Genomic DNA, 21,777 nt, shown 5'->3' on the forward strand with positions numbered 1-21,777 from the left:
GAGAATAAAACTGCCAATATGATACTGCCTATGGTGCGACCACCCTTGGAATACTGTGTACAGTTCCGGTCACCACACCTAAACAAAGATATTGTAGAGCTGGAAAAGGTGCAGAAAAGGGCAACTAAAATGATCAAGGGGCTGGAGCATCTCCCCTGTGAGAGGAGGTTACAACAGCTGGGATTGTTTAGCTTGGAAAAAAGAGGGTAAGGGGAGACATGATAGAGGTCAACAAAATTATGCACCATGTGGAGAATGTGGATAGGGAGACATTTTTCACCCTCTCTCAAAATACTAGAACCCAAGGGGAGGGTCATCCCATGAAGCTGATTGGTGAGAAATTCAGGACAGATAAAAGGAAGTACTTCTTCACACAGCACATAGTTAAAATATGGAATTCACTAGCACAAGGCGTAATTATGGCCACCAATTTGGATGGCTTTTAAAGGGGGTTAGACAAATTCCTGGTGGAGTAGGCTGTCAACAGCTACTAATCCTGATGGCTATATTCTACCTGCAGGGTCAGAGGCGGTGAGCCTATGTACACTAGTTGCTGGGGAACGTGGGTGGGAGGGTGCTGTTGCGCTCATGCCCTGCTTGTGGGTTCCTGGTCGACAGCTGGTTGGCCACTGTGTCACTGCGTGCAACAGAATGCTGGACTAGATGGACCCCTGGTCTGGTCCAGCAGGGCTCTTCTTATGTCCTGAACCAGCAGTACGTAGCAGAAGGGAGCTTGTGGGAGCTGGGAGGGCCGAGGTGCCATTTAGGGAGGAAGGAAATTGCCTTATATTCCCTGGGCCTGGCTACCCCTTCCTAGTTCTGCTGCCTTCCTGAGGAGTGAAGAGCTTCCAAGAGGTCGGCTGGAGCTTGCTTGCTTGCTTGCTTGCGTTCTCTCTCTCTCTCTCTCTCTCTCCTCTCTGTTAATTCCCACCAGGTGCATTGCTTGTTTTGGTGTCACAGTGGCGCAGCAAGGGCCTCTAGGCCATAATCCACCCCCCTCCCCATGATGAACCAGAGAGCTGCAGGTGATAGGGACAGCAGAAAATGGGGCAGCTGATTGGGGCACGTACATGGTCACACATGCTCATTTTATTATTTTCACTTTAAAAATATATTATCTCTCTCAACAGCAAAACAGCGCTTACTCCTGAGTAAATGCATTTAGCATCAGGGCGACGGACGCAAACACCATGTCAGTTTTGTAGTCATTACGACGCCACGCTGCAAAAGGGTTTAAAGTGCACGCGCTCAGGGTATTTCTTTTTCATCAGGGTTTATAAGCTTTAATTAACATTTAATAAACGTTAATTATGTTTATAAGCTCTCCTATTTAAATACTTAAAAGAGTTTTTCTTTTTCTATCCCATCCCCCCGACCCCCGTCTAACTTCTCAGGAATGTAGAAGCAGTGGTAAAGCATGGAATGGCAATGGGGCAGGGCAGGGCAGAGCAGAGAAATGTTAGTTGTGTGCTCTATGACGGAAATAATACACACCGCCATCTAAAGCGTACACACACACACACACACCACATAGGACCATTAAGTCCAGGGTCTACCTGCACCAGTGGCGAGTGGCCACCGGAATCTGTGGGGCTCTTGGTGTCAACGCTTCTAATCCCTCATGGAAATCTTGCTCCAGGGTTCCCAAGCTGGCTGTCTCTGGGCTCCTGGCTCAGGGACTCTGGCTTGAGAGGACCCCCTGGCTGTTGGGTCTGGGCTCCAACTCGGGGGGGGCGGGTGCAGGTCCAGCAGCTTGTGCTGCTCTCCCTTCCAACCCAGCTGGCTCATAAGAAGAGCCCTGCAGGATCAGACCAACATTCTGTTCTAGTCTAGCATCCTGTTTTCCATGTCCAAATGGGAAGCTGTATCAGTCTGGAGGCCTGATCCACTCAGGGCCCAGTCAAAACAGATTCTGGGGTTACCAAGATGAAAGAAGACCGCTTGTGTAAAAGAATGACATACAGTTTATGGAATACAACGGTTGTAATATGGATGAAAATATAAACAACACATGCAACAGAAAGCTTATGCACGCCCCTCCATGGGAGATCACAGTCCCCTTAATGGGTGTTGCATCGGTTCCCTGGATGCAACACTCTGGCGTTCCAAGGGCCTACAGTCTCTGGGCAGGTGGGCACCCTTCTGCCTCCCAAAGCGAGAATAAAGAGCAAACCAGGCGGCTGGATTTTATAGCTATCTCTCCTAAGTTCCACAGCCTGTCATGAGAAACACAGGCTGGGAGCATCTCTTGCTGTTGTCCAGTCGGTAAGTCGTGTCTGACTCTTCGTGACCCCATGGACCATAGCATACCAGGCCTTCCTCTCCTCCACTCTCTCCCAGAGTGTGCTCAAGTTCATATTCATTGCATCACCAGCCTAAAATCCCGCATTTTAAATGGGGCTTTCTGCTTCCGTTTTAAATGCAGGATCCTGACGGACTCCCTTTACACATGCTTCCTTTCGCCTCTCCCCTTTCCCCCTCCTTCTCCCCCTTATCTGAGTCTTCCGTATGTTTCACTGATCTCGCTCCTGTTCTTGCAGCTTTTCCTTTTTCACGGAGGGAACTCAAGCGGAACACAAGCGGGGTGATTTGATACCTCATTATCTCCCATCTATTTAAAAATGGAATAAAGGTCATTTTGTGGGGTAATTTGATACCTCATTATCTCTGATCTATTTAAAAATGGAATAAAGGGCATTTAATGCAGGAGGTTCACGGCGTCATCTAAAGGGCCCACAAACTTCCGTGAGTGAGCAATCTCAATAGCAGGATAAAAGCTCCCTGTGAAGAAGCCCTGGGAAACAGCTTCCCTCAGAAGCCGGGGGGGGGCTCAGCTCCAGTTTCTCACAGGAGAGTGAAACAACATCCTTATCTCCGAAAATGAGATCATGCAGCTGTGAGATCTCACTCTCTTCCTGCCGCCATAATCTATGCTGTGTGCAAGAAGAAACCTACTTCTAGCATGCCCACAGTAAAATGCCCAATATACAGGGCTATACAGGTCTCTGTGCACTACAAACAGGTCTCTGTGCACTACAAACAGCATACAGGACACTGTGTTAGTTCACACCTGACTCCTCACCTTTCTTCCAAAACCAAATCCAATACAGAAGCCCACAAGCAGGAGATGAGGGCAAGAGCTCTCTCCCATTTATGAATCCCTTACCCCTGATATCCGGAGGCATGCTGGTGTGGATCCTGGAGGTAATACAGAGCCACTGACAGCTGTATCCCCCATGAATATTTCTAACCCCGTTTTAAAGCTGTCCGAGTTGGTCACCATCAACACACCTTGTGGATGTGAATTCCACAGTTTATGCACTGTGTAAACGAGTCCTTCCTTTTGTCGGTCCTGAATTGCCCACCATTCAGCTTCATGGGATGGCCCCATTGGGTTCTAGTATTATGAGAGAGGGAGAAAAACATTTCCCTATGCACTTATCATAGAATAGTAGGGTTGGAAGGGGCCTACAAGGCCATCGAGTCCAACCCCCTGCTCAGTGCAGGAGTCCAAGTCAAAGCATCCCTGACAGGTGGCTGTCCAGCCTTGTTTTGAATGCCTCCAGTATGGGAGAGCCCACCACCTCCCTAGGTCATGGGTTCCATTGTCGTATTGCTCTAACAGTCAGGAAGTTTCTCCTGATGTTCAGCCGGAATCTGGCTTCCTGTCACTTGAGCCCATTATTCTGTGTCCTGCGCTCTGGCATGATCGAGAAGAGATCCTGGCCTTCCTCTCTGTGACAACCTTTCAAGTACTGGAAGAGCGCTATCATATCTCCCCTCAGTCTTCTCTTCTCAAGGCTAAACATGCCCAGTTCTTTCAGTCTCTCTTCATAGGGCTTTGTTTCCAGTCCCCTGATCATCTCTGTTGCCCTCCTCTGAACCCTCTCCAGTTTGTCTGCATCCTTCTTAAAGTGTGGTGCACAGAACTGGACACAGTACTCCAGAGGAGGCCTAACCAGTGCTGAGTAGAGGGGAACTAGTACTTCCTGGGATTTGGAAGCTATGCTTCTATTAATGCAGCCCCAAATGGCATTGGCCTTTTTTGCAGCCACATCATATTGTTGGCTCATATTCAGCTTGTGATCAACAACGATTCCAAGATCCTTCTCGCTTGTAGTGTTGTTGAGCCACGTATCCCCCATCTTGTAACTGTGCATTTGGTTTCTTTTTCCTAGGTGCAGAACTTGGCATTTATCCCTATTAAACGTCATTCTGTGGTTTTCTGCCCAGTGCTCCACTCTATCAAGACCCCTTTGAATTTTGTTTCTGTCTTCCAAAGTATTAGCTATCCCGCCCAATTTGGTGTCATCTGCAAATTTGATCAGCATTCCCTGCACCTCCTCCTCCAAGTCATTAATACAAATGTTGAAGAGCACTGGGCCCAGGACTGAGCCCTGCCGTACCCCGCTCGTTCCCTCTCCCCAGCTTGAGAAGGCCCCATTGATAAGCACTCTTTGAGTCCGATTCTGTAGCCAACTGTGGATCCATCGGATCGTTGTTTCATCTAGCCCACTTTGAGCTAGTTTGCTCATCAGGAGATCATGGGGCACTTTGTCGAAAGCTTTGCTGAAGTCGAGGTATATGATGTCTACAGCATTCCCACAGTCCACAAGGGAGGTTACTTGATCAAAAAATGAGATCAGATTCATCTGGCAGGATTTGTTCTTGACAAATCCATGTTGGCTTCGAGTAATCACTGCATTGTTTTCAAGGTGCTTCCAGATGGATTGCTTTATCATCTGCTCCAGAATTTTCCCAGGGATTGATGTCAGACTGACTGGTCTGTAGTTCCCAAGTTCCTCCTTTTCCCCCTTTTTGAAGATAGGGACAACATTAGCCCTCCTCCAGTCATCTGGCACTTCCCCCGTCCTCCATGATTTCTCAAAGAGAATAGACAGCGGTTCTGAGAGTTCTTCTGCCAGTTCCTTTATTACTCTAGGATGCAGTTCATCTGGCCCTGGAGATTTGAACTCATTCAAAGTAATTAGGTGTTCCTTGACCATATGACTATCGATCTCAAGATGCAATTCTGCCCCTTCTCCATACCATGCATCATTTTGTACACCTCTATCAAGTCCCTGCTTACTCAACTTTTTTCTAAACTAATTCCCCCCCCCCCCATTGTAACCTTTCCTTGCAGGAGAGTTAATCTGGCCTCTCCCATGATGTCATAGTCACTTTCTCATAGTCGAGGTTATGACATTACCTGACAGCTTGAATCGCCATCTTTGCTTCCTTAAGGGGTGACCAAATAAGCACCCCTTTTCCCAATACTACATCCCTTCCCTCGCAAAAGAACCCCCCTGCCAATCCCACATCCTTTCAAAACATTCACTTTTTCCTTCACAGTTGATAATAAGCTGTCGGCAATGCTCTTTCCCCATAGAGCAGATATCCCTAACTTTATAACTCCTTATGGAACTGACACGATAACTCTGTTCAAAAACCGCCCTCTCCTGCACCAGTCAAGAGCTCTTGGTAAAGTATGCTATCGCTTCACTGTTAACAGGACATATTGGAATGCAGGGTGAGCAAAGAGGGAGCCATCAAATGCTGTTGGGGGGGAAATGAAGGGAGACAATGTAAGTAGGGAAAAGTTGATGAGGAGACTACTGATGATGGGAGAAAAGGAAATGGATAAACAAGACCTCCCCTCCTGGAACTGTTTCAGTCAGTGGCATGGCCATTGCACCTGACTGGAGCAGAGAGAGTTTGTTTGTTTATTTATTTATTTGATTTTATTTGGACCCCGCCTTTCTACCCAAAATGGCACTGAAGGCAGCTTATAATGACTGACAAACACAATAAGCAAATACATTAAAACACAATTAAAAACAATTAAAAGCACACCAGCAACAGAGTAAAAACAGCATCCAGCTCAAGAGTCCCACTTACACACCAAAGGTCCGCTTGAATAAAGTGGCCTTTGCCTGCCAGCAGCAGGACAGCAGGGAGCGAATCTAACCTTCCTCTGCATAAGAACCCTGAAGAGCCCTGCTGGATCAGACCAAGGGTCCATCTAGTCCAGCATTCTGTTCACACAGTGGCCAACCAGCTGCCCATCTGAAACCCACAAGCAGGACACGAGTGCAAGAGCACCCTCCCACCCATGTTCCCCAGCAACTGGTGTACATAGGCATACTCCCTCTGATACTGAAGGTAATGTACAGCCATCAGGACTAGTAGCCCTCTCCTCTAGGAATTTGCTTAATGCCCTTTTAAAGCCATCCAAATTGATGCCCATCACTAGTTCTTGTGGTAGCGAATTCCAGAGTTTAACTATGCGCTAGGTGAAGAAGTCCTTCCTTTTATCTGTCCTGAATCTCCCCCCAGTCAGCTTCATGGGATGACTCCACTGCATTCTAGTACTATGAGAGAGGGAGAAAAATGTCTCCCTATCCACATTCTCTACACCATGCATAATTAATTTTGTACACCTCTGTCATGTCTCCCCTTACTCGCCTTTTTTCCAAGCTAAACAATCCCAGCCGTTACAATCTTCCCTCATAGCGGCCCCTTGAGCATTTTAGTTGCCCTTTACTGCATTTTTTCCAGCTCTACAATATCTTTTTTAAGGTGCATTGACCAGAACCGTACACAGTATTCCAAGTGTGGCTGCACCATAGATTTGTATAAGGGCAACGTGATATTGGCAATTTTATTCTTAATTCCTTTCCTAATTATGCCTAACATGGAGTTTGCCTTTTTTTTTCCCCAGCAGCTGCACACTGGGTTGACATTTTCACTGAGCTGCCCACCACAAACCCCAAGATCTCTTCCTTGGTCAGTCACCCAGATCCCATCAGATTATATTTGAAGTTGGGATTTTTTGGCAGGGAGTTCAATAGCCAGGGAGAAGCCACCAAGAAGGCCCTTTTTCGTGTTGCCACTAAATGTTCCTCTGAAGGTGGTGCTCTCAAAAGAAGGGCCTCTCCTGAAGGTTTTAAGAACCGGGCAGGCTCGTATAACGGAAGGCAGTCTTTCAGGTAGTCCAGTCCCAAGCCAACTTGAGACAGCAGTGCCCCCTCCATAAACTCAGCCGAGACTGATGGCTATTTGGCTCCTCCTCTGTCGTGATGGCCATTTCACCAGGTCATTGTGTGCCTCATGTTACATGGTATGGGGAAAAGGACACCGTTCAGTGGTTAAGCACACGTTTTGCACACGGAAAGTCACAGGTTCAGTTGCCGATGTTAAGGGCTCCTTGGAGGCCTCTCTCAATCTAATCCAGTAGCCAAGTCCAGACATAGACAAAGGGATTCTTTTCAAAGCTTTATTCCTCTTTTACAACTTAACAACTCTACCGTTAGCAACTAGATATGAGCAGCAGAGTACCTATGCCCTAAGTTGGAACAGTTGGTCCCCGTTTGAAAGGGAATCACTGGCAGACTTAAGGGCTAGGGAGAGTCCCTCCCCTTTTCCCTTGGATCCTCTGGGCGCAACCGTTGTTTGCACGCCAAACAGGCACTACGCCTCCTTTCCGCGCCCTCCATTTGGCGCTGCTCCCTGCGTCGGCGTCGCGCGTCCAGCAAGTCTGCTTCTTGCGCTCTCTCACTCCCGGGACTGCTATCTATGCTAGGAATGCCAGTGGGAGGAATCCCTGCCAGCTCTTGGCCCTGGGAAGGAAGAGCGTGCTCCTCTCCCAGGAGCAGCTGCTCTTCCTCAGAATCAGAACTACTCTAGGATTCTATGGGCTTAGTGTCCACTCTGACAGCCGGCATCTCAAGGTAGGGCCATGCAAGACTCCTGCCTGAAACTCTGGAAAGCTGCTTTTAGTCAGTATGAATCAGTACGAAAGGGTAGGGACCCGAATTTACTTTCCCCCTCCTCTTTCCTCCCATTTTCCTTTTGTCTTTAGCATCATGTCTCTTAGATCGTAAGCTGCCTTGAGTACTTTAGCAGAAAGGTAGCATTTAAACACAGTTAAATATAAGAGGCAGGGTGGACGCGGGAAACAAGAAGTGGGGGCGGGACTTTTTATGGCAGGGACTGCCTGACCACAATCCAACTAGTGGCTGATAATGGACCCCAGTTTTTACATAATCAAAAGTGCTTTGGAATCAGACTTGTTTGTGTTTTCTCATTGTTTATATTTGTTAACTGTGTGTGTGCGTGCGTGCGTGCGTGCGTCTTAACATTATACAGCAGCCTGGTGCTCTCCAGTTGTGTCGGACTACAATTGCCATCAGCCCGAGCGAGCTGGCACATCTGGAAGGCACTAGGATGGGAAATGTCAGGGTGGAAACTGAGCCGATGGAACCCCAGAGCAGTTCTGATTCTGAGGAGGAACAGCAATCCGTGGGAGAGGAGTCAGCTCATCCCTGACAGGCACAGCAGCTGGCAGAGATTCCACCTGCTGGCATTCCTGAGATAGATAGTGACCCTGGCAGTGAGCAAGTGTGGGAGGGGGGCTTGCTGGACGCTCGGCGCAGACGCAGGGAGCGACGAGCGATGGAGGGCGCGGAAAGGGGGTGTAGTGTCCGTTTGGCGTGCAAGCAACGGCTGCCTCCCATGGACCCAAGGGAAAGAGGGAGGATCTCTCCCTAGCCCATAAGTTCAGGGTCTTCAAGTGACTCTCCTTCAAATGGGGACCAACTGCCTACCCGGAGCATAGGCCACTCTGCTGTTCCTTGCTTAGTCGCTGGTGATTAGCATCTGAAAGAGTCATTAAGTTGTAAAAGGATTAAAGCTTTGAAAAGAATCCTTCTGTCTGTGTCTTGAGTTGGCTATTGGAGTCTACTGAAAGAGGCCGCCAGGGCGCCTCCTGACAGGAAGAGTTGCTCTAAGCGCTGCACCGCGCTGGCTCTCAAGAGGGCTTGAAGATAGGACCTTCTGCCTATGCCTTACCACTGGGTTATGGCCTCTCCCTCAGTGGTGGTCTCATATGGAGTCAGTCCATCTAGTCTGATATCGTCTGCTTTGACTGGCAGCTCCTCTACAGGGCCTAAAGCTGAACGAGGTGTTCCCCAGTGCTTCTGCCTGTGCTTATTTGAACTGGAGGTTTGGGGAATTGAACCAGAGATCCGCACTTCACCACTGCGCTCCTGCCCGTGAATCAGCAGCCAAGGAGTCAGAATGTGATCCAGCTGGAAACCAGCCAACTAATGTTCTACTTCCTCACAATCATGCCTTAATCGCCACTGATTTCTCTCTCCCCGTTTCTCTCCACATTCTTTCCCCAGATTCCACTGGGAGCCTAAACGGGGTGGACATGCTGAAAGTGCACTGCAGCGACCCTCACTTGATCATCCAGCTCAAATTCTGCAAGGAAGAAAACTGCAGGAAGTTTCTGCAAAGTTACCGCGAAGGAGCGCTCCGGGACTCTCTTCAGAGACATCTCAAAGTCTCCATGGGCAGCACTGTCCCTGTCGAGATGGAGCTGAAAGCTGGTGCTGAGAAGCTGGACTCCATGATCCGGGAAGAAGAACGGTGCCTGGACTGCATCTACCATGAAAAGGTAACTACCCAAACTTGGGAGGGATGGGATACTCTTGCATCCAGGACACAGTCCAGTTTGGGAATTAACATTAAAATTTGATGCAATCCAACTTCTCCATTCAGAAAAGCTGGATTCTGCAACTTGAGAGAAAATTTGCATAATTTGTTCTGTGCCTTTTAGTGTTTTGCTTGGTTCTGGTTCTGCATCATTCTAGGGAAGGGCAGGGAACTACATTGAGTACTGAAACTGCATTCTCAGGGAACTATGTGGAGCGCTGAAATCTAAGAAGGCACCCTTCTTAATATTCAGCACACATAACATCCAAGCCTGTTTTTACAATGATAAGGACTAGAAGCTTGCTGACATTTTCATTGGAAGTCATTTTCCTTCTCTATACAGGAACAAAGAGATCTTAGTTGATGAATTGTATGTGTTTTTTCTATCAAATCTGCATAAATTTGCATATGATTAAAGTAAATTCCTAACAAAAAGCGCTTTGTTTTTGAATGGTTCATGCACCATCTCAGAAGAGGTATTCCCTCCCTTGTGTGCGAGGAATTCCCTGCTGTGCGTGAGAGGGAAGGAAGAATGTCTCTTCTGAGAAGGTGCCTGCTAGCCATGGATTTGTAAGTATTTGATGACTGCCTTGTTGAGGCGAAGGGGCTTGCGTAACTCAGTGAAGCCATAAGCTATGCCATGCAGGGCCACCCAAGATGGACAGGTCATGGCGGAGAGTTCTGACAAAATGTGGTCCACTGGAGAAGGAAATGGCAACCCACTCCAGTATTCTTGCCAAGAAAACCCCATGGAACGTATCACGAGGCTAAAACATATGACACCAGAAGATGGGCCCCTCAGGTCGGAAGGTATCCAATATACTACTGGGGAAGAGCAGAGGGAATTTCCAAGTAGCGCCAGAAAGAGTGAAGCGGCTGGGCCAAAGCCGAAAGGACACTCAGCTGTGGATGTGTCTGGTGGTGAAAAGAACATCCGATGCTGTAAAGAACAATATTGTTTAGGAACCTGGAATGTAAGATCAAATGTAAGCTGGAGGTGGTCAAACATGCGATGGCAAGATTGAACATCGACATCTTGGGAATCAGCGAACTAAAATGGACAAGCATGGGCGAATTTAATTCAGGTGACCGATACATCTACTACTGTGGGCAAGAATCCCTTAGAAGAAATGGAGTAGCACTCATAGTCAACAAAAGGGTGGGAAAAGCAGTACTGGGGTACAATCTCAAAAATGACAGAATGATCTCGGTACGAATCCAAGGCAAACCATTCAACATCACAGTAATTCAAGTCTACGCCCCAACCACTGATGCCTAAGAAGCTGAGGTTGATCGGTTCTATGAAGACCTACAACACCTTCTAGAAGTAACACCAAAAAAAGATGTCCTCTTCATCATAGGGGATTGGAATGCTAAAGTAGGAAGTCAAGAAATCACCGGGATAACAGGCAAGCATGGCCTTGGTGTACAAAATGAAGCAGGACAAAGGCTAATAGAGTTTTGCCAAGAGAACATGCTGATCATAGCAAACACAAATCAGATTGATTATGTCCTTTGCAGCCAAAGATGGAGAAGCTCTATACAGTCAGTAAAAACAAGACCTGGAGCTGACTGTGGCTCAGATCATGACCTTCTTGTCATAAAATTTCAGCTTAAATTGAAGAACTTAGGGAAAACCACTAAACCATTCAGGTAGGACCTAAATCATATCCCTTATGAATATACAGTGGAGGTGATGAATAGGTTTAAGGGATTAGACCTGACAGACAGAGTGCCTGAGGAACTATGGACGGAGGTCCGTCACATTGTTCAAGAGGCAGCAACAACATCCATCCCAAAGAAAAAGAAAGGCAAGAAAGCAAAGTAGCTGGCTGATGAGGCTTTACAAATAGCTGAGGAAAGAAGGGAAGTGAAAAGCAAGGGAGAAAGGGGAAGATATATCCAACTGAATGCAGAGTTCCAGAGAACAGCAAGGAGAGACAAGAAGGCCTTCTTAAATGAACAATGCAAAGAAATCAAGGAAAACAATAGAATGGGAAAGACTAGAGATCTCTTCAAGAAAATTGGAGATCTCAAGGGAACGTTTTGTGCAAAGACGGGCATGATAAAGGACAAAGAAGGCAGGGACCTAACGGAAGCAGATGAGATTAAGAAGAGGTGGCAAGAATACACAGAAGAACTATACAGGAAAGAACTGAATGTCCCTGATAGCCATGATAGTGCAGTCACTGAACTTGAGCCGGACATCCTCGAGAGTGAAGTCAAGTGGGCCTTAGGAAGCATTCCTAACAACAAAGCTAGCGGAGATTACAGTATTCCAGCTGAGCTATTTAAGATCCTAAAAGATGATGCTGTTAAAGTGCTGCACTCAATATGCCAACAAATTTGGAACACTCAACAGTGGCCACAAGACTGGAAAAGGTCAGTTTACATTCCAATTCCAAAGAAGGGCAACGCCAAAGAGTGTTCAAACTACCGTACAATTGCGCTCATTTCACATGCCAGCAAGGTTATGCTCAAAATCCTACAAGCTAGGCTTCAGCAGTATGTGAACCGAGAACTACTGAAGTACAAGCTGGGTTTCGAAGAGGCAGAGGAACTAGAGATGAAATCGCCAACATTCGCTGGATCATGGAGAAAGCAAGAGAATTCCAGAAAAACGTTTATTTCTGCTTCATTGACTTCGCTAAAGCCTTTGATTGTGTGGATCACAACAAACTGTGGCAAATTCTGAAAGAGATGGGAGTACCAGACCACCTTACCTATCTCCTGAGAAACCTGTCTGAGGGTCAAGAAGCAACAGTAAGAACCAGACACGGAACAACCGATTGGTTCAAAATTGGGAAAGGAGTACGACAAGGCTGCATATTGTCGCCCTGCTTATTTAATTTATATGCAGAGTACATCATGAGAAACGCCGGGTTGGATGAATCACAGGTCGGAATTAAGATTGCCAGGAGAATTATCAACAACCTCAGATACGCAGACAATACCACCCTAATGGCTGAAAGCGAAGAGGATCTCAAGAGCCTCTTGCTGAGGGTGAAAGTGGAGAGTGCAAAAGCTGGTTTGAAACTCAGCATTAAAAAACTAAGATCATGGCATCTGGCCTCATCACTTACTGGCATATAGAAGGGGAAGAAATGGAAGCAGTGACAGATTTTACTTTCTTGGGCTCCAAGATCACCGCAGACGGTGACTGTAGCCATGAAATTAAAAGACGCTTGCTCCTTGGGAGGAAAGCTATGGCCAACCTAGACAGCATAGTAAGAAGCAGAGACATCACCTTGCCGACAAAGGTCGGTCTAATCAAAGCTATGGTTTTCCCAGTAGCAACGTATGGCTGTGAGAGCTGGACTATAAGGAAGGCTGAGCGCCGAAGAATTGATGCTTTCGAACTGTGGTACTGGAGAAGACTCTTACGAGTCCCCTGGACTGCAAGGAGGTCAAATCAGTCCATCCTAAAGGAAATCCACCCTGAGTGCTCATTGGAAGGACAGATACTGAAGCTGAAGCTCAAATATCTTGGCCACCTAATGCGAAGAGAAAACTCCCTGGAAAAGACCCTGATGCTGGGAAAGACTGAAGGCAAAAGGAGAAGGGGACGGCAGAGGATGAGATGGCTAGATAGCATCACCGATGCAATGAATATGGACTTGAGCATGCTCCGGGAGAGAGCGCAGGACAGGAAGGCCTGGCGTGCTATGGTCCATGGGGTCACGAAGAGTCAAACATGACTGAACGACTGAACAACAACAGGGTTTTTTGTTTTGTTTTTTTAAATGATCTAAAACTGAGATGCAAAACCAAATCTGGTCCTCCTGGACTCATCATCAGTTGTTTTTGTGTAGTTTTCCCCCATTGTAAAAGGTTGAAATGCCTCTTCTAAAACTTAGTTACGGGCAGGAAGAGCTTTAAGCTACAATATGCTGGTATTTTTGGCCCTGCCCCTTTTGCCTTCAGCCATGCCCACCACTAGAAAAAATGTCTCCTTTGGATATTATTTGGTTGATGAAGGCATTGGATTCCAATGGAGACATTTTTCTTTCTTTTTAACATCCCCACCCCAGAGGATGGGGTTGAATTTCAGGACAAAAAGAGAAGTGGGGGAAGCTTAACCCCCCCCCCCCCGAATTGCCATGGTCCCAATCCAATTAGCAGAACATTTAATTTGGCCCTGAGAACCAGAAAAGGAAAAGAGCTAGTTTAGGGGGAAATTAGACTGGAAGAAGATGGTTTGTATCTTTTCAAATTATTATTCCAGCCTAACCGTCTCAGGGATGAAGAGATTGCAGAGCTGGAGGAATCTCTCGCGAGGCTGTATTGTCGTCAAGAGAGCAACACTGGCAACAGGTACTCATCTCTGGACTCTTTGCCTCCGTCTTTGGGTTCTTCGCCTCCATCTTACAGCTCTTTGGAGATTTCAAGGTCTTTGCCACAGGGAGACACGTTCACGTTCCAAGACCAGCAATTTGGTGAGTATTTCAAGGAAGGATCTGGAAGAATCCTATAGGTATCATTTTGGGTTGGCATCATTTACCTAGGGACCGCGGTGGCTTAGTGGTTAAGACGCTGAACTGCAGACCAGAAGGTTGGCAGGACAGCAGTTCGAGACCCGAGTGCCGGTGATGGAGTGAGCTCCCGTCTTCAGTCCCAGCTCCTGCCAACCTAGCAGTCCGAAAGCAAGAAATTGCAAGTAGATAAATAGGTACCGCTTTGGCGGCAAAGGTAACAGCGTTCCATGCACCTCGGTGTTCAGTCATGCCGGCCACATGGCCACGGAAGCGTCTTTGGACAGCACTGGCTCTTTGACTTAGAAATGGAGATGAGCACCACCCCCTAGAGTCGGACACGACTGGCTAGGGACACCTTTACCTTTTTTATCATTTACCTAGGGAGGTGGTGGGCTCTCCCCCACTGGAGGCATTCAAGGCGAGGCTGGGCAGCCATCTGTCAGGGATGCTCTGACTTGGATTCCTGCATTGAGCAGGGAGTTGGAGTCAATGGCCTTGTAGGCCCCTTCCAACCCTACTCTTCTATGATTCTATGATAAAAGAGGACTGGGTGCAAGACAAAAATCTGTGTGTGTGTGTGTGTGTGTGTGTGTGTGTGTGTGTGTGTGTGTTACTGGTATCTGTCTGTGCTAAAAGAAGATAGCTAGGCAAATGCATTTGTCTAGGTTACCTCGAGGGGGCACTCTGGAAGCATTTTTTGCTTAAACATAAAGCCAACTTGGCAAAGTTCTAGAAATGCCTTGCCCTACAATAATCCTCCCGATGTATTCTTATTGTTGTATTTAATTTAGAAAACTGCTATACCATTTAATATAATGAAATCTCTAAGCAGTTCACACTAAAATGCATATATACTACAGAGTATAACAACATAAAATAATAAGCACAGAGGAACAGCTGCCAGAGTGGGGCTGGCTGGGCCGCTAGAGGCACCTCGCCCCCTGCCTCATCTACTACAAGTGCCGTCTTGCTTTCCTTCCAAGCTCTGCCTGCTGGCATTGCTGGGCTGTTTTACTCTGCAGCTTGCTAGTAAGTGTTTGCAGCTGGGGACTGTGTTGTGGCTGGATTGGGCCAGAGCCTCACCTGTGATTGGACCAGAACTGGGAAGAGGCTCATAAAGAACCAGCCCTGCTGTGGGTGGTGGGGCTGACCAAGGCGGGCTTGACTTCAAAGGGTTGACACCAAAGGAGGCTGCCCTTTTGGGTTGCCACTTGGGGGAGCCTTGTGGGTGGGGGCTTCCCCCCTGCTGGTTTGGGAGTAGGAGGGTTGCCGGGTTCTTGTGCAAGAGACAAGCCTGTGACCCTGACCTAGGATGAGAGCCTGGGTGGGGGAGGTTGTGGCATTTGGGATTCCCCCACCCCCGGAGAGTCAGGGGAGGAGAAAGATAACAGAGGTTACAAACTCCATCCAACTGGGAGTGGGATGTAACCACCCATGCAGTCTTATTTCTCTGCCCTAACTCAACAACATTTCCCCCTTCCTTTTCTCTCCTTTTCTGTCTGCTTGCTAATTTTGCAAGAAAGGAATGATTACAAGCCAGGATGTGCCAAGGTGGAAGGGAGGGTGACATGGAGGTAGAGGGTGCCCCCATTACTGTTGTCAGGGGAAGGTATGGTATAATGGGGGGGAAATGTCACCAAGGTCATGGGGAACTCAGATGGCCACAAGCCATTCCCCTCTCTGATCCCCTCCCCATTCTGCAGGTTCCTGGTGGACTGGCTACTGTATTCTCTGGCCTGGTTGTGGTGTTGGTGAATGCCAGGTTGGTCTGCCACAAGACCTCACTCTTCCATGATATGATTGTGGATGAGGGAGCTGACCTGGCTTGCGTCATGGAGTCCTGGGTGGGTGAGCTGGGCAGTGTAGACATGACCTAACTTTGCCCACCTGGTTACATGGTGCAGCACCAACCCAGACTGGAGGGCTGGGGTTGGGGGGAGTCTCTGTGATCCATAACAATTCAGTCTCACTCACCAGGAAACTCCTCCATGTTGGGATAGGCTGTGAGGGCCTGTACCTTGTGTTGGGCCAAAGAGACAGATAGGGGATACTGTTGGTGTACCTCCCACCCTGCTACCCGATGGATTCCCCAACCAAGCTGGCTGAGGCGGTCTTGGATGTGATGTTGGAAAACTCTAGACTTTGGTCCTGGGACATTTCAGCTTCCATGCTGAGGCTGCCTTAATAGGACCAGCTTAGGACGTCGTGTCCTCCGTGACAACCATGGGGCTGTCTCAGGTTGTCACCGGCCCAGCGCATAGGGCAGGGCATACCCTTGACTTGGTCATTGCTCTAGGTCTGAGGGGGTGGTCTGCATATTGGGGTGGAGGGGTGGAAATTACCCCCTTGTCATGGTCAGGCCACCTCCTGGTGAAATTTGGCTTCACGGTGCCAGCCCCTCCCTGCAGGGGTGGGGGACCATTAAGATCATCCACCTCCAGAGACTTATGGAATCCAAGCGATTCCTGAATGCTGTGGGGGATTTTTCGAGGCCCTTGTCATACTATGGAATGGTGAAGTGCGGAGGGCCACTGACACAATGGCTTTGTGGAGCTCGGAAGGCTCCCTGGTTTACTGGAGAGCTCTGGAAAATGAAGCAGGTCAGAAGACGGCTATAGCATAAGTGGCATAAGACTCGTCATGAAGGTGATTGAATACGTAAGGGTGTATAATCACGCCTACCGCGTGGCGGTGAAGGCAGCAAAGAAGGCTTACGTTGCCACCTCCATTGCATCCTTAGGTAGCTGTCCAGCTGAGCTTTTCCGCGTGGCTCGGGGGTTGCTTACATCAAACCCAGTGAATCCAGCACTGGAACTCTCGGAGGCCCGCTGTGATGAGTTTGCAAGATGCTTCGAGGATAAAATTGCTCACCTTCATGATGACTTGAACACCACTATTGATGCAGTGTCTGTCGAGGTGCCAGTGCATTGCCTTAACCTGTTTCGTGGGATCAGTTTCAGTTTTTGAAGCCTGAGGATGTGGACAAGATGCTCGCATCTGTTCGACCCGCCACATGCCATCATGGCTTATTCGAGCTAGCTGCGGAGGGCTGACCAAATGAATCAGGGGAGTGGGGAACACATCATTACATGGTGGGGTGGTCCCTACTGCCTTGAAGGAGGCAGTGGTGTGGCCTCTCCTGAAAAAAACCTCCCTGGATCCAGAGATCTATGCTAAGTATTGTCCGGTCACAAACACCCCATTCTTGAGTAAGGTGCTCGAGAGAGTGGTGGCATCTCAGCTGTAGACGCCCTTGAATGAAACTGATTATCTGGATCCATTCCCATCTGGGTTCAGGCCTGGTTTGGGGACAGAATCGGCCTTGGTCACCTTCTTCAGGAGAGGGACAGGGAGTGCGACCCGGTTGCTTCTCCTTGATCTCTCAACAGCTTTTGGTACTGTTGACCAAGGTATCTTCCTGGACCACCTCCATGTGCTGGGAGCTGGAAGCACTGTTCTACAGTGGTTTAACTTGTACTTGCGGGCTCAGTTCCAGAGAATAGCATTGGGAGACTGCACATCAGCCCCATGGCAGCTGAACTGTGGCATACCACAGGGCACCATCTTGTCCCCAATGTTATTTAATATTTACATGAAGCCGTTGGGAGCAGTCATCAGGAGATTTGGGGCAGGGTGTCACCAGCATGCTGACGACACCCAGCTCTGTTTCTCTGTGACATCTGAATCAGGAGAGGCTGTGCATGTTCTGAACTGGTGCCTGGATGCAGTTATGGCCTGGATGAGGGCCAATAAACTAAAGCTGAATCCTGATAAGACAGAGACACTATGGGTTGGCAGTTCCTAGGTCTGGGAATTGGGGTGTTTGCCTGTTCTGGATGGGGTTGTACTCCCTCTGAAGGAGCAGGTCCATAGTTTAGGGGTGCTCCTGGATCCATCTTTGTCACTGGAGACCCAAGTGGCCTCAGTGGCCTGGAGCACCCAGTACCAACTCCAGTTGGTATGCCAACTATGCCCATTCCTGGATAGGGATAACCTAGCCATGGTGATCCATGCACTGGAAACCTCACGATTAGACTACTGCAATGCGTTCTATGAGGGGCTACCGTGGTGGTGGTTCAGAAGCTGCAGCTTGCACAGAATGCAGCAGCTAGGGTCCTCTCTGGGACACCTAGCTAGGTTCACATAACACCTGTGTGAAAAGAACTGCACTGGCTGCCTATTGGCTACCGAGCCACATACAAGGTTATGCTATGATCACAGAAAGCCCTAAACAACTTGGGATCAGGATACCTAGCAGACCGCCTTCCCTTATATATACCCAGTGACATCTCAGATCATCAGAGGAGGCCTTGCTGGTTATTCCAAAATGAAAGAAGTGTCACCATGAAGAACCTCAATGGCGGGTCTTCTCTGTAGTGGTACCCACCCTCTGGAAAACCCTCCCTCATGCAGTTCGGGAGGCAGAAAATGTGGCATCTTTCAAACGCCTCCTAAAAACACACCTTCTCACCCAGGCTTTCCCTGGGCTGTAACTGCTGTTGGGTTTTATTTTGGTTTTACATGCTACTTTTAAACTTTAAACTTTTATATTATGTTTAATCATGTTGTATTTCATGGTTTTCATTGTTGTGAACTGCCCAGGGAGGCTCAGCTGTTGGGCAGTATATATTAAAGTTTAAAAAGATGAAATTGTTTATGGGAATTAATACAGGTTTTACAAAGATGATACGTACAAACAGGAAGGCGCGCCAATCAGTTGCACGCCTTTTCTATCCGTGTTCACAATGTCCAAAATCAGCACGTGTATGTCCCACATCACTGTTTCAGTGTGTGCACTAGGAAACACACATGTGAAGCAACTTTCACATGATTATCTTGCTAGCTTGGGAGCTGTTGCCCTATCAGTTCCTAATGATGCTGATAATAATAATATAAAGTTACGTTCACCCCAATTCTCTGAGTGATGAGATTTCAGGGATCCAGTGCTTACTCTTGGGTTTTGAATGAGGTCCCAGGAGGCTTGCAATATATGCATTTATTTATGAATATAGAGATTGAGCAAAGGTGGGAGTTCACCGCATTGACACCCCAATGGATACTGTTCCCCTGTCAGATTTCTCAGGGGACCATCAGGGCCATAGGATTCTTGCAGAGAGCAACTCACATCCTGTGTGTCTCTTCTAGTCCCACTCCAGAAACTGGAGGCTTGTTCCTGGATTTCCTGCTTGCACACAGACCTGACTCATCCCTTCCCCTTGTCTAGAGTGAGGGTGGGAGGGAATAAGGATGGGCCATCTCAGTCCATCACCTATGCCTTCCTGGGACATCTTGGATCCCAATGAGACACATCAACTGAATATTCTGAAGTCTATATAGTATAATACCTTTATTAGGCTCTCAAAGATCACCAAAAAATGTGCAAGCTTTTGAGCTCTCCATATCAGCAAAGGGCTGGATGTGCCTGTTCTCGTCTGCTAAGCAGGGTCAGCCCTGGTTAGTACTTGGATGGGAGACTGCCTGGGAATCAGGCTTCCTGCGCTGAGCAGGGGGTTGGACTCGATGGTCTTGTAGGCCCCTTCCAACCCTATGATTCTATGATATCTCTTCATCAGGCAAGTTGTTACCAAAAGCAAGTTGTTGGTGGTGGGGAATAGGAGGTGGGAGGGAAGGCTCATGGCCATACTTGCTAGGAATGATGGGAGTTGCAGTCCCACACATCTGGAGGACACCGCGTAGGGGAAGGCTGGTATATAAGATGGCAGCCCAAAGATATACTCATATCAGTGGCGGCTGGTGCTCATTAGCACTGGAGGGGCGAAGGGCAGGCCAGATACTCAACATTCTATCGAGATTGTTGGAGGAGGGCAGGGGAAGATCATGTGTGGCAATTGGCAGCTGTGTGCATTGCACTGGAGCAAATGTACCTTGTCATGTGGGGATTTCTCTGCCACAAGTGGGTGGGGGGGAGACGGAGGGTCACCGCCCCATTCTCCCCAAATATAGAGCCGCCTCTGATTCATATAAAATGAATGCACAAGGTGCCCCGATTAGTTAGATTTGTTTTCTCTTTACCTTTTTCAAGCCAACCGAAAGATCACACCGGACGACCATCAGAAGTTTGCCAAACTCGTCTCGAAGAAATGGAAGCAGGTGGGCCGGTCCCTGCAGGCAAATTGCCGGGCCCTCAAAGATCCCGTCATCGACAACTTGGCCCTCGAGTATGAACGGGAGGGCCTCTATGAGCAAGCGTACCAGCTGCTTCGCAGGTTTATCGACTCCGAGGGCAAGAGAGCTACCATACAGAGACTCGTCGCTGCCTTGGAGGAGAATGGCCTCATAAGCTTAGCTGAGGAACTGCTGGGGCTCCAGCAAAGTGACAACAAGTTGTAGGGGACAACCAAAGGAGTCCTCACCTGAGACTACTGGCTGCATGGACATGCCATCGAGCGCTCCCATGCACTTACACATCTCTTGGCTGCACCTTCGTAATTCCAGACCAGATCAACGATGTTTCCTCACCAGCGGCAGGCACCCAAGAAGAACCCATGGCAGAAGCGGACCGAAAGACTGTATCCTACTTCAGTGCTGAAATGTGGATGCTCTCAAGCATCCCTCATCTTCCAATAAGATCATGATGAAGATGGCCCAATCAGACTACAGCAGTTTCAGAATGCAACATAATCCCCCCCCGCCCCTCAAAATGGCGGGTATAAGAACAGGCTGATGTCAGAATTTGCAGGATAATCCAAGTAACTGAGTGGACAATAAAGTAAAGGTAGTCTTGCTTAATGAAGGCCTGTTCACACATACATTCTCTTCACTCGTTGTCTGCCGCATCAACTAATAATGTGGGTGGGAATGAGGCATCCTTGGATTAATCACCTAGATGACATTCATATTAGCCTTACGCAGGCATTACAAAATTGAACGCATTTTCAGTTTTGTGGGGACGCACACGCAGGACTCACCCCTCCACTCAGACTTCCCCATCTTGACCAGGAAGGTCTGAAGAGCCTGTGACCACATTTGGTTGAACAAATTTACAGTCACAAGAACGTAAGAGGAGCCATGCTGGATCAGACCAAGTGTCTACCTAGTTCAGCATTCTGCTCGCACAGCTCCCTGTGGGAGACCCACAAGTAGGACTTCAGTGCAGTGGCACCCTCCCAGTCATGTTCCCCAGCAACTGGTGTACGTAGGCATACTGCCTCTGATACTGGAAGTAGCATATAGCCATCAGGACTAGTAGCCACTGATAGCCTTCTCCTCCAGGAACTTGTCTAACCCCTTTTGAAAGCCATCTAAGTTGGTGGCCATCACTACATAGCGAATTCCATAGTTAACGCTGCACTGCGTGAAAAATTCCTTTTATCTGTCCTGAATCTCCCAGCAGTCAGCTTCATGGGATCACCCCATTGGTTCTAGTATTATGAGAGGGGGAGAAAAATCTCTAGCTCTCTACTTTCTCCTCATCATTGTATAATTTTGTACACCTCTGTCAGGTGTGTTCCCCTTCTCACCTTTTTTTTTTTTTAAGCTAAATAGCCCCAGATATTGTAACTTTTCCACATAGGGGAATTGCTCCAGCCCCTCGATCATTTCGGTCGCCTTTTTCTGTCCTCTGTGCCCTCACACATGTTCTCTCCACGTTTTCTGTTTTGTAATGGCTGCATAGGGCTATAATCCAGTGTCAACTAACTCAGCCTCAAACACAACGCTTTCCAGTGGAGCCAGTTCACACATTCAGTTGCGAGTCACTGAATGATCGGCATGTCCTAAACTGACTTGCAGCTGAATGGGTGAACTGGCTCCACTGGAAAAGGTCATGTTTGAGGTGCTGGGA

General features: G+C 48.1%; 1 protein-coding gene across 1 annotated transcript in view; it reads left to right on the forward strand.

Annotated features, from left to right (window-relative positions):
- Positions 1 to 21,777, forward strand: part of TRADD (TNFRSF1A associated via death domain) — a 31,669-nt gene extending 9,892 nt beyond the window's left edge. Inside the window, exons 3-5 of the mRNA XM_084812055.1 lie at positions 9,186 to 9,460; positions 13,724 to 13,934; positions 20,017 to 21,777. Coding sequence (XP_084668181.1) covers positions 9,186 to 9,460; positions 13,724 to 13,934; positions 20,017 to 20,324 — 794 coding nt within the window. The 3' untranslated portion in view covers positions 20,325 to 21,777. The remainder of the gene's footprint in view (positions 1 to 9,185; positions 9,461 to 13,723; positions 13,935 to 20,016) is intronic.

Source organism: Heloderma suspectum, chromosome 8, assembly GCF_057233095.1.
Source record: "Heloderma suspectum isolate Gila_16-S chromosome 8, 16-S_ref, whole genome shotgun sequence".
In the NCBI taxonomy this organism is placed as follows: Eukaryota; Metazoa; Chordata; class Lepidosauria; order Squamata; family Helodermatidae; genus Heloderma; species Heloderma suspectum.